This window comes from Rana temporaria, chromosome 13 (assembly GCF_905171775.1).
Source record: "Rana temporaria chromosome 13, aRanTem1.1, whole genome shotgun sequence".
Lineage (NCBI taxonomy): Eukaryota > Metazoa > Chordata > Amphibia > Anura > Ranidae > Rana > Rana temporaria.
In genome coordinates, this window is record NC_053501.1 from 120,243,744 (window position 1) to 120,259,172 (window position 15,429).

General features: G+C 54.2%; 1 protein-coding gene across 2 annotated transcripts in view; it reads right to left on the reverse strand.

The window, feature by feature from the left end:
* Positions 1-14,683, reverse strand: part of INTS3 (integrator complex subunit 3) — a gene marked incomplete at its 5' end in the record, with an annotated part of 33,810 nt that extends 19,127 nt beyond the window's left edge. For both annotated transcript variants that reach the window (XM_040332791.1, XM_040332790.1), the window contains 9 exon segments: positions 45-120; positions 226-294; positions 1,719-1,872; positions 5,467-5,586; positions 5,671-5,715; positions 7,958-8,061; positions 10,416-10,470; positions 10,923-11,052; positions 14,507-14,683. In XM_040332791.1, the coding sequence (XP_040188725.1) occupies positions 45-120; positions 226-294; positions 1,719-1,872; positions 5,467-5,586; positions 5,671-5,715; positions 7,958-8,061; positions 10,416-10,470; positions 10,923-11,052; positions 14,507-14,683 (930 nt within the window).
* Between the last annotated feature and the right edge of the window lie 746 nt (positions 14,684-15,429).

Consider the following 15,429-nt stretch of genomic DNA (forward strand, 5'->3'; position numbering starts at 1 on the left):
CCCCCCAAACCCCGGGCACTCCACCCCCAACCTAGAGCACTTACTTAGAATGTTGAGCACAGAGTCCTTCCGAAACATCACCAGGTTCCCCATCATGACGTGACACACCAGTTCCTGCAGCTGAGACATAAACAGGACGTTACTGACCCACTGCTCCCCGTACAGAGCTCAGCGCTGCTCTGCCTACGCGTGGCCATTATTACACATTACAAGCCACACCCCTACCTGGGCGGAGTCAATGACGGCCACAATCATGTTCAGGAGCTCTCCGCTCCGCAGCGTTTCGTCTGGAAACTGGAGAGAGAGAAGAAGAGAGTGAGATCCTCCTGCTGTGTAGCCGGAAATTCAGTTATACCGAAACCAAGATGGCTGCCCCATCGCCCAGCACGGCTCAGGCTGCCAAGTTATTGAATTACCCATCCGCCTCCCAACAACTACTCTTTCACCCCAATTCCTGCACCTTCACCCCTCACATCACCCCAATTCCTGCACCTTCACCCCTCACATCACCCCAGTTCCTGCACCTTCACCCCTCACATCACCCCAGTTCCTGCACCTTCACATCACCCCAGTTCCTGCACCTTCACCCCTCACATCACCCCAGTTCCTGCACCTTTACCTCTCAAATCACCCCAGCTCCTGCACCTTCACCCCTCACATCACCCCAATTTCTGCACCTTCACCCCTCACATCACCCCAGTTCCTGCACCTTTACCTCTCAGATCACCCCAATTTCTGCACCTTCACCCCTCACATCACCCCAGTTCCTGCACATTCACCTCTCACATCACCCCAGTTCCTGCACCTTCACATCACCACAGTTCCTGCACCTTCACCCCTCACATCACCACAGTTCCTGCACCTTCACCCCTCACATCACCACAGTTCCTGCACCTTCACCCCTCACATCACCCCAATTCCTGCACCTTCACCCCTCACATCACCCCAATTCCTGCACCTTCACCCGTCAGATCAACCCAATTCCTGCACCTTCACCCCTCACATCACCCCAATTCCTGCACCTTCACCCCTCAGATCAACCCCCAATTCCTGCACCTTCACCCCTCACATCATCCCAATTCCTGCACCTTCACCCCTCAGATTATCCCAATTCCTGCACCTTCACCCCTCACATCACCCCAATTCCTGCACCTTCCCCCCTCAAATCATGCCCCAATTCCTGCACCTTCACCCCTCACATCACCACAGTTCCTGCACCTTCACATCACCCCAATTCCTGCACCTTCACCCCTCTGATCAACCCAATTTCTGCACCTTCACCCCTCAAATCACCCCAGTTCCTGCACTTTCACCCCTCAGATCAACCCAATTCCTGCACCTTCCCCCCTAAAATCATCCCCCAATTCCTGCACCTTCACCCCTCAGATCATCCCCCAATTCCTGCACCTTCACCCCTCACATCATCCCCCAATTCCTGCACCTTCACCCCTCACATCAACCCCCAATTCCTGCACCTTCACCCCTCAGATCATCCCCCAATTCCTGCACCTTCACCCCTCAGATCATCCCCCAATTCCTGCACCTTCACCCCTCAGATCAACCCAATTCCTGCACCATCACCCCTCAAATCATGGCCCAATTCCTGCACCTTCACCCCTCAGATCAACCCAATTCCTGCACCTTCACCCCTCAGATCATCCCCCAAATCCTGCACCTTCACCCTACAGATCCCCATCTGGATAATGTGTTGGCTGTACCTCGCTGTATATGGAGGGGGTCAGGTAACACAGCAGGCGCACGTCGTCCTCCTGGCAGGCCTTCATGTCCATCATCAGGCAGGTGTGCAGATCCCCGAGTTGGGTGGCCTGAGCAAACGACTCGTATAAGTTCATCTTCCCGGCCGCGGCTTTGCTGCAGAAAGGAAGCCATGGGGCAGAATTAGAGGCCAAAATGGAGTCAAGGTACGGTGGGGGATATCAGAGACCCATACAGTGTGCACAGAAACAAGCCCCCCCCCCAATAACCAATCACAATCTCCCTTATTGACCAAACGAAATCCAATCAACTGCCACAAGGGGCCACAATAACAGTTTTGGTTTCTCAGATTTTGATATACGACGGAGATGGTGGTGATGGGAAGACTATCTACGCCACCAATTCCTGACCACGGCAGACATCTACATCCTTGGGTACATATGTCTCATCCCAGAAAACACGACACAGAATAGTAGCTAGTCGCACGAACATAAATAGAAGTGGGCTCATCCCGCGCTGTGTGTTGTGTGTGGCAACGCGTTTCGTTGGACAACCTCTTTGTCAAGCCTCACAGGGGCTTGAAACACGTAGCCACACCCTTCCACGGTGTGACATCATCAGGCTCTCTCCTGGCTGCATATTCAATACCAAAGCAATAGTTTTGTTCTATGGTTTCCATTACTTTTATGGCTTTTGGTTCTCTATTCTCCCACTGGTATTTGCTGGATGTTACTGACTGCTGTGCGGAACGTTGTGTACCAATCTCTGTACATCTTGTTTATAGAATTTCATGCCCTCCTGAATCTGCAGCTCCGAGTTCCCCCTTTAACCTCTGGTGGTGCTACTGTTCTCTTGACACTCCAGGCCCGATCTTCTGCTGGATCCTCGGGGTTGGCATCTCCAGTCTGAGGGTCTTCCCTCAACATCTACTGGTTCCTCCTGTCCTGTTTGTTCTACGTCCAGGAGACGATTGGGTCGGAGATACAGGAGATGCCACTCTCGTCATTTCAGTCTTCTTTCAGGTACGGGACGAGTAGGTAAATCTCGGCAATGGTGCCTTCCTTTGGGATCCTCAGGGTTGGCATCTCCAGTCCAATGTGCTTCCCTCAACATCTACTGGTTTCTTCCTGTCCCGTCTGTTCTACGCCCAGTGGCGATTGGGTCGGAGATACAGGAGAGGCCACTCTCGTCATTTCAGTCTTCTTTCAGGTACGGGACGAGTAGGTAAATCTCGGCAATGGTGCCTTCCTTCGGGATCCTCAGGGTTGGCATCTCCAGTCCAATGTGCTTCCCTCAAAATCTACTGGTACTCGTGTTCCTCCTGTCTGTTCTACGCCCAGAGGCGATTGGGTCGGAGATACAGGAGAGGCCACTCTCGTCATTTCAGTCTTCTTTCAGGTACGGGACGAGTAGGTAAATCTCGCAATGGTGCCTTCCTTCTGCTGGATCCTCAGGGTTGGCATCTCCAGTCCAATGTGCTTCCCTCAACAACTACTGGTACTCGTGTTCCTCCCATACTGTCTGTTCTACGTCCAGAGGTGATTGGGTCCGACATACAGGAGATGCCACTCTCGTCATTTCAGTCTTCTTTCAGGAACGGGACAAGTAGGTAAATCTCATAAATGGTGCCTTTCTGCGGGATCCTCAAGGTTGGCATTTCCAGTCCGAGGTTCTTCCATCCACATCTACTGGTACTCGGGTTCCTCCTGTCTCAGGTGTTCCACGTCTATTGAGACAATTGGGTTGGAGATACAGAAGAGGCCACTCCTCATTTCAGTCTTCTCTCAGGTACGGGACAAGTAGGTAAATCTCAGCAATAGTGCCTTCCATTGCCGCGTGTGCGGGGCAGAGGGTCGCGGCGGAGGCGCGGGGCAGAGGGTCGCGGCGGAGGCACGGGGCAGAGGGTCGCGGCGGAGGCGCGGGGCAGAGGGTCGCGGCGGAGGCGCGGGGCAGAGGGCGCGGCGGGGCAGAGGCGGAGGAGCGGGGCAGAGGGTCGCGGCGGAGGCGAGGGGCAGAGGGTCGCGGCGGAGGAGCGGGGCAGAGGGTCGCGGCGGAGGAGCGGGGCAGAGGGCGCGGCGGGGCAGAGGGCAGCGGCGGAGGTGCGGGGCAGAGGGCGCTGCCAGCCATGTCTCAGAACAGAGAAAACTTTTCATCTGTCAGGAAGCAGTGTTCTCTGATTAGGAGGAAAATTTGTTCTGCCAATTAATTAGTTGCAATAAACAATCCGGACGCAGAAAACAGACACTGGATGTTATTAAGTAGAAGAAGAAAATAATGAGGAGGATTAAATCCCTGACCTGATAAAGACCCTGCCGGGGGAGGGGAAGAGATCTCACAGCCGACGCCAAACAAGGCACTGACCCCATCCTATCATATATTATTCTGCTATCCCCCGCCCACATCATATTCAAAAGCATTGTATACCAGTCTCTGGTCCCCCAACCCGTCCCGCGCCAGTCTCTGGTCCCCCAACCCGTCCCGCGCCAGTCTCTGGTCCCCCAACCCGTCCCGCGCCAGTCTCTGGTCCCCCAACCCGTCCCGCGCCAGTCTCTGGTCCCCCAACCCGTCACGCGCCAGTCTCTGGTCCCCCAACCCGTCACACGTCAGTCTCTGGCCCCCCAACCCATCCCAGTCTCTGGCCCCCCCAACCCACCCTACGCCAGTCCCTGGTCCCCCAACCCATCACACGCCAGTCTCTGGTCCCCCAACCCATCACACGCCAGTCTCTGGTCCCCCAACCCATCACACGCCAGTCTCTGGTCCCCCAACCCATCCTATGCCAGTCTCTGGTCCCCAACACATCCTATGCCAGTCTCTGGTCCCCAACACATCCTATGCCAGTCTCTGGTCCCCAACCCATCACACGCCAGTCTCTGGTCCCCCAACCCACCACACGCCAGTCTCTGGTCCCCCAACCCGTCACACGCCAGTCTCTGGTCCCCCAACCCGTCACACGCCAGTCTCTGGTCCCCCAACCCGTCACACGCCAGTCTCTGGTCCCCCAACCCGTCACACGCCAGTCTCTGGTCCCCCAACCCATCACACGCCAGTCTCTGGTCCCCCAACCCACCCTACGCCAGTCCCTGGTCCCCCAACCAATCACACGCCAGTCTCTGGTCCCCCAACCCACCCTACGCCAGTCCCTGGTCCCCCAACCCATCCTACGCCAGTCTCTGGTCCCCCAACCCACCCTACTCCAGTCTCTGGTCATCCAACACACCCTACGCCAGTCTCTGGTCCCCCAACCCACCCTACGCCAGTCTCTGGTCCCCCAACCGACCCTACGCCAGTCCCTGGTCCCCCAACCCATCCTACGCCAGTCTCTGGTCCCCCAACCAATCCTACGCCCGTCTCTGGTCCCCCAACACACCCTACGCCAGTCTCTGGTCCCCCAACACACCCTACACCAGTCTCTTGTCCCCCAACCCAGTGTATGAGTCTCCATTCCCCAACCTGATGTATACCATTCAGAGCTCTCCAACCAATCGTATACCAGTCTTCACCAGGCTATAGTAAACCATTCTACATTCCTAAACCAATCCTATACCAGTCTCCATTCCCCAACCTATCAAATAACTGTATCTATTCCTCCATCCTATCATACTCAAGTCTCCAACCTTTCACATACCAGTCTCCACTCTGCAGCATATCGTATAGCAGTCTCTGTTCTACAACTTATCCTATACTAATCTTTATTCCGCAGCCCATCCTATGCCAGTCTTTGCTACCCAACCTATCGGATCACCTTACCTGGCCTTTAAGTAGTACAGCAGGTGATAGCCAATCTTGGGCTGTTTCTGATAGAGTTCAGACAGCAAGTCTAGAAGAAGGGAGAAGCCATTGCTATCTTCTTGCATCTGGATCAGGTTTCTGTAGAGAGAAGATAAAGGAACGTGAAGATGATAAAGTCTTGGTGAGCCTGGGCTGAGTGAAGAGGATGTAAAGGAGACTTACCTAAATATCAGGTAGAGGGGTTTCCCGACCGTCTCCTCCAGAGACCTGATAAACACATGAAAACATTGTCAGATGGTAACAGGTAAGCCAACCTAATGTAGGAGGTCCAACAAATGTCATTTATTCCGATCAGTCGGAATATTCCACTCCCATTTCCTTTAAGGCCAACCACAGCGTCTCCATGTGTTACCATCCAACCCCACCACCAAAGGTCCCACAGAGTCCACCAATGGAATTCTTTCATCCTCTTTTACAAAAACACTTCCTAATGTCGACCCTTAGGCCAAATGCCTGCGCTACTGTCCCAGTCACCCCTCAGTCCTTCATATTGCACCAACATGACCACCACAGGCCATTGTCTCACATATCTTGTACGTGATCCTTCTGGAGGTGGCCGGTATATTGCTGAAGCTCCACATTTATGGGCTTCATCACCCTTATTACCCCTCACATTCTACCTTGTGCGACTCAACTACTGTATATACTCGAGTATAAGCCGACCCGTATATAAGCCGAGGCACCTAATTTTACCACAAAAAAACTGGGAAAACGTATTGACTCGAGTATAAGCCTAGGGTGAGAACGAAGCAGCTACTGAAAGTGGAAAAAGAGGGTCCACAATGCCCATCGGCAGCCTCACTTTGCCCATTTGTCAGCAAAGTCTGCGCCTATAAGCCAGCATCACCGCGCCCATAAGCCAGCCTCACAGCGCCCATAAGCCAGCCGCACAGCGCCCATAAGCCAGCCGCACAGCGCCCATAAGCCAGCCGCACAGCGCCCATAAGCCAGCCGCACCGCGCCCATAAGCCAGCCGCACCGCGCCCATAAGCCAGCCGCACAGCGCCCATAAGCCAGCCGCACAGCGCCCATAAGCCAGCCGCACCGCGCCCATAAGCCAGCCGCACCGCGCCCATAAGCCAGCCGCACCGCGCCCATAAGCCAGCCGCACCGCGCCCATAAGCCAGCCTCACCGCGCCCATAAGCCAGCCTCACCGCGCCCATTTGCAAGCCTCACCGCGCCCATTTGCAAGCCTCACCGCGCCCATTTGCAAGCCGCACCGCGCCCATAAGCCAGCCGCACCGCGCCCATAAGCCAGCCTCACCGCGCCCATAAGCCAGCCTCACCGTGCCCATAAGCCAGCCTCACCGCGCCCATAAGCCAGCCTCACCGCGCCCATAAGCCAGCCTCACCGCGCCCATTTGCAAGCCTCACCGCGCCCAATTTGCAAGCCTCCCCTCCGCCCATTTGCAAGCCTCACCGCGCCCATAAGCCAGCCGCACCGCGCCCATAAGCCAGCCTCACCGCGCCCATAAGCCAGCCTCACCGCGCCCATAAGCCAGCCTCACCGCGCCCATTTGCAAGCCTCACCGCGCCCATTTGCAAGCCTCCCCTCCGCCCATTTGCAAGCCTCACCGCGCCCATAAGCCAGCCGCACCGCGCCCATAAGCCAGCCTCACCGCGCCCATAAGCCAGCCTCACCGTGCCCATTTGCCAGCCTCACCGTGCCCATTTGCCAGCCTCACCGTGCCCATTTGCCAGCCTCACCGTGCCCATTTGCCAGCCTCACCGTGCCCATAAGCAAGCAAGCCTCACCACGCCCACAAGCAAGCCTCACCGCGCCCACAAGCAAGCCTCACCGCGCCCACAAGCAAGCCTCACCGCGCCCACAAGCAAGCCTCACCGCGCCCACAAGCAAGCCTCACCGCGCCCACAAGCAAGCCTCACCGCGCCCACAAGCAAGCAAGCCTCACCGCGCCCACAAGCAAGCCAGCCTCACCGCGCCCACAAGCCAGCCAGCCTCACCGCGCCCACAAGCCAGCCTCACCGTGCCCATTTTACCATGTACCTTATCCGCCGTGTCAGTATTGATGCGGAGGAAAGGAAAGCCATATTACGCCGGACATTGTCCCCTCCGATTCACAGCAGGGCTGTGTGTATAGGAAGTCTGCGCCGTCCACTGTAACGTCACAGGTGGACGAGGAGTAGGAGGCGGGACAGCGTAGACTTCCTATACACTGCTGTGAATCGGAGGGGACCATGTACGGCGTAATCAACCTTCGCATCAATACTGACACGGCAAATTTTCGGAAAAACTCGGCCTATACTCGAGTATATACAACAATACCCTAAAAATCTGGTACCGTCATGAACTAGTTCACGTCTTTTAGCTTCAGCTCAGTTGTAACCCAACAAACATGACCCCTTTCAAGAGCTTTGGATGGAGAAGCCTTCTGGCCTTACGGAGAAGAACAAAATATCTGGCCACAAGGGTCGGGGGGCACTTACTCATCTGTGATCTCCTCTGGTAGGACCTCTCCCCGGAAATGGTGCTTGAACAACTCATGGAGACAGGAAGCCAAAATGGACAACTGTTCTGAATCAAATTCATCCTGCGAAGAAGAAGAGAAGAGAGAGTTCACCTCCGAGCCTCCTGGTGGAAGGCCACCCTCTCACTCGGCCATACTCCGGCTTGGAAGGAGACGAGTAGGGGACATTGCATTGGCCCTTCCAGTGATGAAAGCATTAGTCTACTTGGCAAGTACCAAGTGTACGGTCTACATTGGTCCTCAGATGGCGGGATCGGCACGTCAAAAGTCCCTGGACATTGGAACCCTACAGGAAGGATCTTACCTGGAAATTGGCTCCTAGGTCAAGATAACAACGCTATACTTGGCAGGCAATACTCGCTACCATGCTTCAGGGAAAGCAATGAAAAAATACTGACACCAGTGGCGGAAATACCAAGGTCACAAAGGTCGCATTTGCGACCGGGCCCTGGCAATCTGCCCCCGAGCTCGTAGGGAAGGGCCACAGCCCCTTCATGGTTTCTTGCACCGCGGCCCTAAAGATTCTATAGGAAAGGGCCACAGCCTGGGGATCCCTTCATGGTTTCTTGCACCGCGGCCCTGAAGGTTCTATAGGGAAGGGCCACAGCCTGGTGTCCCTTCATGGTTTCTTGCACCGCTGCCCTAAAGATTCTATAGGAAAGGGCCACAGCCTGGGGTCCCTTCATGGTTTCTTACACGCGGCCCTGAAGGTTCTATATATATAGGGAAGGGCCACAGCCTGGTGTCCCTTCATGGTTTCTTGCACCGCTGCTCTGAAGGTTCTATAGGGAAGGGCCACAGCCTGGGGATCCCTTCATGGTTTCTTGCACTGCGGCCCTGAAGGTTCTATAGAGAAGGGCCACAGCCTGGGGATCCCTTCATGGTTCCTTGCACTGTGGCCCTGAAGGTTCTATAGGGAAGGGCCACAGCCTGGGGATCCCTTCATGGTTTCTTGCACTGCGGCCCTGAAGGTTCTATAGGGAAGGGCCACAGCCTGGTGTCCCTTCATGGTTTCTTGCACCGTGGCCCTGAAGGTTCTAGTGACGCCTCTGACTGGCACTGGCTGGGGAGGGATGATTGGTGGCTGTGATTGGCCACAGCAATCAGCAGGCTCACAACCAAAATCCTTGGCTGCGAGCCTGCTGACCAACTTGTGCTACATCCAACCACAGCAGGAGAGGCAGGGGGCTCCCGTAAACCTGGAAGTTCAGCACGACAGTCGGGCACGTCACCGAGCCTTGGGGAGCCAGTACTGTTGGGCGTCGGCAAGTGGTTCACAGCCACAGCCAAGGCCCTACGTCTACATCTAAGGCGGCGCTACGTCCACAGCCAAGGCCCTACGTCTACATCTAAGGCGGCGCTACGTCCACAGCCAAGGCCCTACGTCTACATCTAAGGAGGGGCTACGTCCACAGCCAAGGCCCTACGTCTACATCTAAGGCGGCGCTACGTCCACAGCCAAGGCCCTACGTCTACATCGAAGGCGGCGCTACGTCCACAGCCAAGGCCCTACGTCTACATCTAAGGCGGCGCTACGTCCACAGCCAAGGCCCTACGTCTACATCTAAGGCGGCGCTACGTCCACAGCCAAGGCCCTACGTCTACATCTAAGGCGGCGCTACGTCCACAGCCAAGGCCCTACGTCTACATCTAAGGAGGGGCTACGTCCACAGCCAAGGCCCTGCGTTTACATCTAAGGCGGCGCTACGTCCACAGCCAAGGCCCTACGTCTACATCGAAGGCGGCGCTACGTCCACAGCCAAGGCCCTACGTCTACATCTAAGGCGGCGCTACGTCCACAGCCAAGGCCCTACGTCTACATCTAAGGCGGCGCTACGTCCACAGCCAAGGCCCTACGTCTACATCTAAGGCGGCGCTACGTCCACAGCCAAGGCCCTACGTCTACATCTAAGGAGGCGCTACGTTCACAGCCAAGGCCCTACGTCTACATCTAAGGCGGCGCTACGTCCACAGCCAAGGCCCTACGTCTACATCTAAGGCGGCGCTACGTCCACAGCCAAGGCCCTACGTCTACATCTAAGGAGGCGCTACGTCTACATCTAAGGCGGCGCTACGTCCACAGCCAAGGCCCTACGTCTACATCCAAGGAGGCGCTACGTCCACAGCCAAGGCCCTACGTCTACATCTAAGGAGGCGCTACGTCCACAGCCAAGGCCCTACGTCTACATCTAAGGAGGCGCTACGTCCACAGCCAAGGCCCTACGTCTACATCCAAGGAGGCGCTACGTCCACAGCCAAGGCCCTACGTCTACATCTAAGGAGGCGCTACGTCCACAGCCAAGGCCCTACGTCTAAGTTGGGCACGTCGCCGAGCCTTGGGGAGCCAGTACTGTTGGGCATTGGCAAGTGGTTCATCTGAAACATCGGTCTTAAGTAGCAGCTTCACAAGCACTTACCTCCAGGATCTGCTCCACTATATCTTGCATCAACTCGCACTGCGACTCCATATCACTGCAAGATATAAACAAGAAGGCATCATGACCTCCGAATACTAAACACATCAGGTATCAAAGCGGCACAGAGTCACCACAACAAGCATCGGAGGGTATCGAAGGACTTATAAAGTGCTCTCAGAAACCCGCTCTCTTAGCATTCTCTGTCCCGACAGCCCATCCCCTGTTCTTGGCTAACTTTGTAACCAAGCATATCCTTTTCCTACGAGTTTGTGTAGTGGGGGGATTATGCATTACTCAGGTCTCAGATTACACTCAGCTCCCTGCTTTATGCTGTGCAACATCATGTAACAATAAACACTAACGGGTACAAATCTCGAGAGGTGCAGTCTGGGAAAATGGGGTCATCAGTCTACTGTATAAAGGACGAACCCCCCCCCCCCCCCCCCAGTGATCACTTTTATTGATGGGCAGGAGAAGGGAAAGGTACCATATACATAAACTACTCACCTTTCCTTCTGCAAAGAAACAACTTTCTCTCTCAGCGGCTCTTCCAGCTGCTCCAGATACGGCGTGATGTCCGCCGGCTCCTCAACGATCGTCTCTTTGATGGGGTGAAACCTGAAGTCCCGTTTCTTTCCTGGGGATGCGAGAAAAATACATAAAGAGATGGTTCAGCCCTCGATGTTGGTCGTTGTTTGGTGTCGTCACATGCAGGGGGGGCTTTGGCTATTTTTGGCCTGTCTGGGCTTTATGTGTGTCACCATAACTTTGAGGAGGAAGGTTCTATGTTCACAGCCAAGGCACCAACGTTCACAGCCAAGGCACCAACGTTCACAGCCAAGGCACCAACGTTCACAGCCAAGGCACCACGTCCTATGTAACTTAAGGGAGGAAGGCGCTACATCTACAGCTAAGGGGCTGTAACATTGAGGAAAGTGCTACGTCCACAGCCAAGGCCCTACGTCTACATCTAAGGAGGCGCTACGTCCACAGCCAAGGCCCTACGTCTACATCTAAGGCGGCGCTACGTCCACAGCCAAGGCCCTACGTCTACATCTAAGGAGGGGCTACGTCCACAGCCAAGGCCCTACGTCTACATCTAAGGAGGGGCTACGTCCACAGCCAAGGCCCTACGTCTACATCTAAGGAGGGGCTACGTCCACAGCCAAGGCCCTACGTCTACATCTAAGGAGGCGCTACGTCCACAGCCAAGGCCCTACGTCTACATCCAAGGAGGCGCTACGTACACAGCCAAGGCCCTAAGTCTACATCCAAGGAGGCGCTACGTCCACAGCCAAGGCCCTACGTCTACATCTAAGGCGGCGCTACGTCCACAGCCAAGGCCCTACGTCTACATCTAAGGCGGCGCTACGTCCACAGCCAAGGCCCTACATCTAAGGAGGAGCTACGTGCACAGCCAAGGTGCTGTTACCTGTGAAATGAAGTTGCTACGTCCACAGCTAAAGCCCTGAGAAATAAAGGCGATGCGTCCACAGCTAAGGAGGCGCTGCATCCACAGCTAAGGAGGCGCTGCATCCACAGCTAAAGCCCTGAGGAATGAAGGTGCTAACCCCACAGCGAAGGCCCTACACCAACAGCTAAGGCCCTGAGGAATGAAGGTGCTACGTCCACATCTAAGGACCCACGTCCTATGTAACTTAAGGGAGGAAGGCGCTACATCTACAGCTAAGGGGCTGTAACATTGAGGAAAGTGCTACGTCCACAGCCAAGGCCCTACGTCTACATCTAAGGAGGCGCTACGTCCACAGCCAAGGCCCTACGTCTACATCTAAGGCGGCGCTACGTCCACAGCCAAGGCCCTACGTCTACATCTAAGGAGGGGCTACGTCCACAGCCAAGGCCCTACGTCTACATCTAAGGAGGGGCTACGTCCACAGCCAAGGCCCTACGTCTACATCTAAGGAGGGGCTACGTCCACAGCCAAGGCCCTACGTCTACATCTAAGGAGGCGCTACGTCCACAGCCAAGGCCCTACGTCTACATCCAAGGAGGCGCTACGTACACAGCCAAGGCCCTAAGTCTACATCCAAGGAGGCGCTACGTCCACAGCCAAGGCCCTACGTCTACATCTAAGGCGGCGCTACGTCCACAGCCAAGGCCCTACGTCTACATCTAAGGCGGCGCTACGTCCACAGCCAAGGCCCTACATCTAAGGAGGAGCTACGTGCACAGCCAAGGTGCTGTTACCTGTGAAATGAAGTTGCTACGTCCACAGCTAAAGCCCTGAGAAATAAAGGCGATGCGTCCACAGCTAAGGAGGCGCTGCATCCACAGCTAAGGAGGCGCTGCATCCACAGCTAAAGCCCTGAGGAATGAAGGTGCTAACCCCACAGCGAAGGCCCTACACCAACAGCTAAGGCCCTGAGGAATGAAGGTGCTACGTCCACATCTAAGGACCTACGTCCACATCTAAGGGCCTATGTCCACAGCTAAAGTGCTGTAACTTAAGGGAGGAAGGTGCTACGTCCACAGCTAAGGCCCTGAGGAATGAAGGTGCTACGTCCACATCTAAGGTCCTATGTCCACAGCTAAGGTGCTGTTACCTGAGGAATGAAGGTGCTACGTCCACAGCTAAGGCCCTGAGGAATGAAGGTGCTACGTCCACATCTAAGGTCCTATGTCCACAGCTAAGGTGCTGTTACCTGAGGAATGAAGGTGCTACGTCCACATGTAAAGACCTACGTCCACATCTAAGGTCCTATGTCCACAGCTAAAGTGCTGTAACTTAATGGAGGAAGGTGCTACGTCCACAGCTAAGGCCCTATGTCCACAGCTAAAGTGCTGTTACCTGAGGAATGAAGGTGCTAGGTCCACATCTAAGGCCCTACGTCCACATCTAAGGTCCTATGTCCACAGCTAAGGTGCTGTTACCTGAGGAATGAAGGTGCTACGTCCACATCTAAGGTCCTATGTCCACAGCTAAGGTGCTGTTACCTGAGGAATGAAGGTGCTAGGTCCACATCTAAAGACCTACGTCCACATCTAAGGTCCTATGTCCACAGCTAAGGTGCTGTTACCTGAGGAATGAAGGTGCTACGTCCACATCTAAAGACCTACGTCCACAGCTAAGGCCCTATGTCCACAGCTAAAGTGCTGTTACCTGAGGAATGAAGGTGCTAGGTCCACATCTAAGGCCCTACGTCCACATCTAAGGCCCTACGTCCACATCTAAGGTGCTACGTCCACAGCTAAAGGTGCTACGTCCACAGCTAAGGTGCTACGTCCACAGCTAAGGGCCTATGTCCACAGCTAAGGGCCTATGTCCACAGCTAAAGTGCTGTAACTTAAGGGAGGAAGGTGCTACGTCCACAGCTAAGGCGCTACAACAGTGAGGACGGTGCTACATCCTCAGCTAAGCCGCTATGTCTCAAGTACTATATGTGCAGCTGAGGTGTCCTTAGCTTTACACATTGCGGGTGCCCACACAGATCAGGGTTGGGCCTGCACTTTATAGAATCACCAGGATGTGGCAGTGTGGAGTCACATATACGTGTAGGTGGAAGGGTCTTGTGTTATCAATGCGAGTCTCTGGATTGGTCATCTGGATTACATCCAGGGAACTTTTTATCATCATTTGCGATGATTTTCTCTTTTCCTCCCCCAGTTACAAAATGATCAGCTGACACTTTTTGTATTTTCGGTGACTTGTGACGAGAATTTAAAAATTTAGGCAACCCGGCTCCATCTAAACATTTTGAACTGTAGCATTATATTTTCTGCAAGTACAGAAAGATTTCCCGTTCGACTCGAAATCCCAGTTATCTTGCAACTTTCTGCGCACTGAAATCTCAAAGTTATCAGCTTTTCTAAGCGTCTTTGGCGAACTACAGAACACCACCCTCCCGCCTATGGCATGGAGATGAGGGAGTGCTCTGTAGGTTATCCCTGTCCTAGGGCGACAACGTTTACTCTTGCAAAGACAGTACAGTGAGTGTTGTCACCCAAAGACAGGAAGTGTGTTACGGGCAGGATTTCCAGGTAAAAAAAAGGAATGCAGTCACCCAAGGACTGGAAAGCTGCAATAAAGTCCATTTTTGGTTTAGCGTTTCGATAAGACTAGGAGCTCTTACCATTATCAGTGGTTTTGTTGTTGAGTTCTTCATCGTCATCGCTGAACGCGGCCTCAGCGTTGTCGTAGCAGCTCTCCTCTTTGTCAGCTAGGCTGTTGTCCATCTCCATCGATGCCGGTTCTTCTACTTTTACTGAGGGGGAAGAACCATCACAGTACTGTGTATGGGACACAACACCTGTACAATACAGGAGAGGTTTGAGCTGAGCAGTTCATGGATAAAAACTGAGCAGTACACAAATTGTCGCTGATGGGGTTGGGGGAACATGAGCGTTAAATGGGAAGCAGAAGTTCTCCAGGTGTTTTGGTTCTCTCCAGCAATCCAAAAATCATACTGCCAGCTTAACTGGCCAAAGGCTTGACCATCACACCTACCTAACTGACCAAAGATAGTATGTGGACCCCCCTACAAATGATGGAATTTAGGTGTCTCCAGTGAAGGGTCCTGGTAATCTGCCATCATACAAAAGACATTGTAGACAATTGGGTTCCTCCAACCTTGTGGAAACAGATTGGGGTGAAGACCCTTTTTTGTTCCCCCCATGACTGTGCCCCGATGTACAAAATCCAACTTCATAAAAGACGTGGTTTGACCAGTTTGGTTTGGAGGAACACGAGTGTCCTGCACAGAGCCCTGACCTCAACCCTACTGAACCGAGACACAGATTGTGAGCCAGGTCTCATTTTTGGTTCCCAATGTGAGGCCAAATGTGCGAACCGGGTCTCTTTTTTGGTGCCCAACGTGAGGAACTATGTGTGAGCCAGATCTCATTTTTGGTGCCCAACGTGAGACCCATTGTGTGAGTCAGGTCTAATTTTTGATGCCCAACCTCAGCCTGATGTGTGAGACAGGTCTTATTTTTGGTGCCCAATGTGAGGAACTGTGTGTGAGCCAGATCTAATTTTTGATGCCCAACGTGTGAG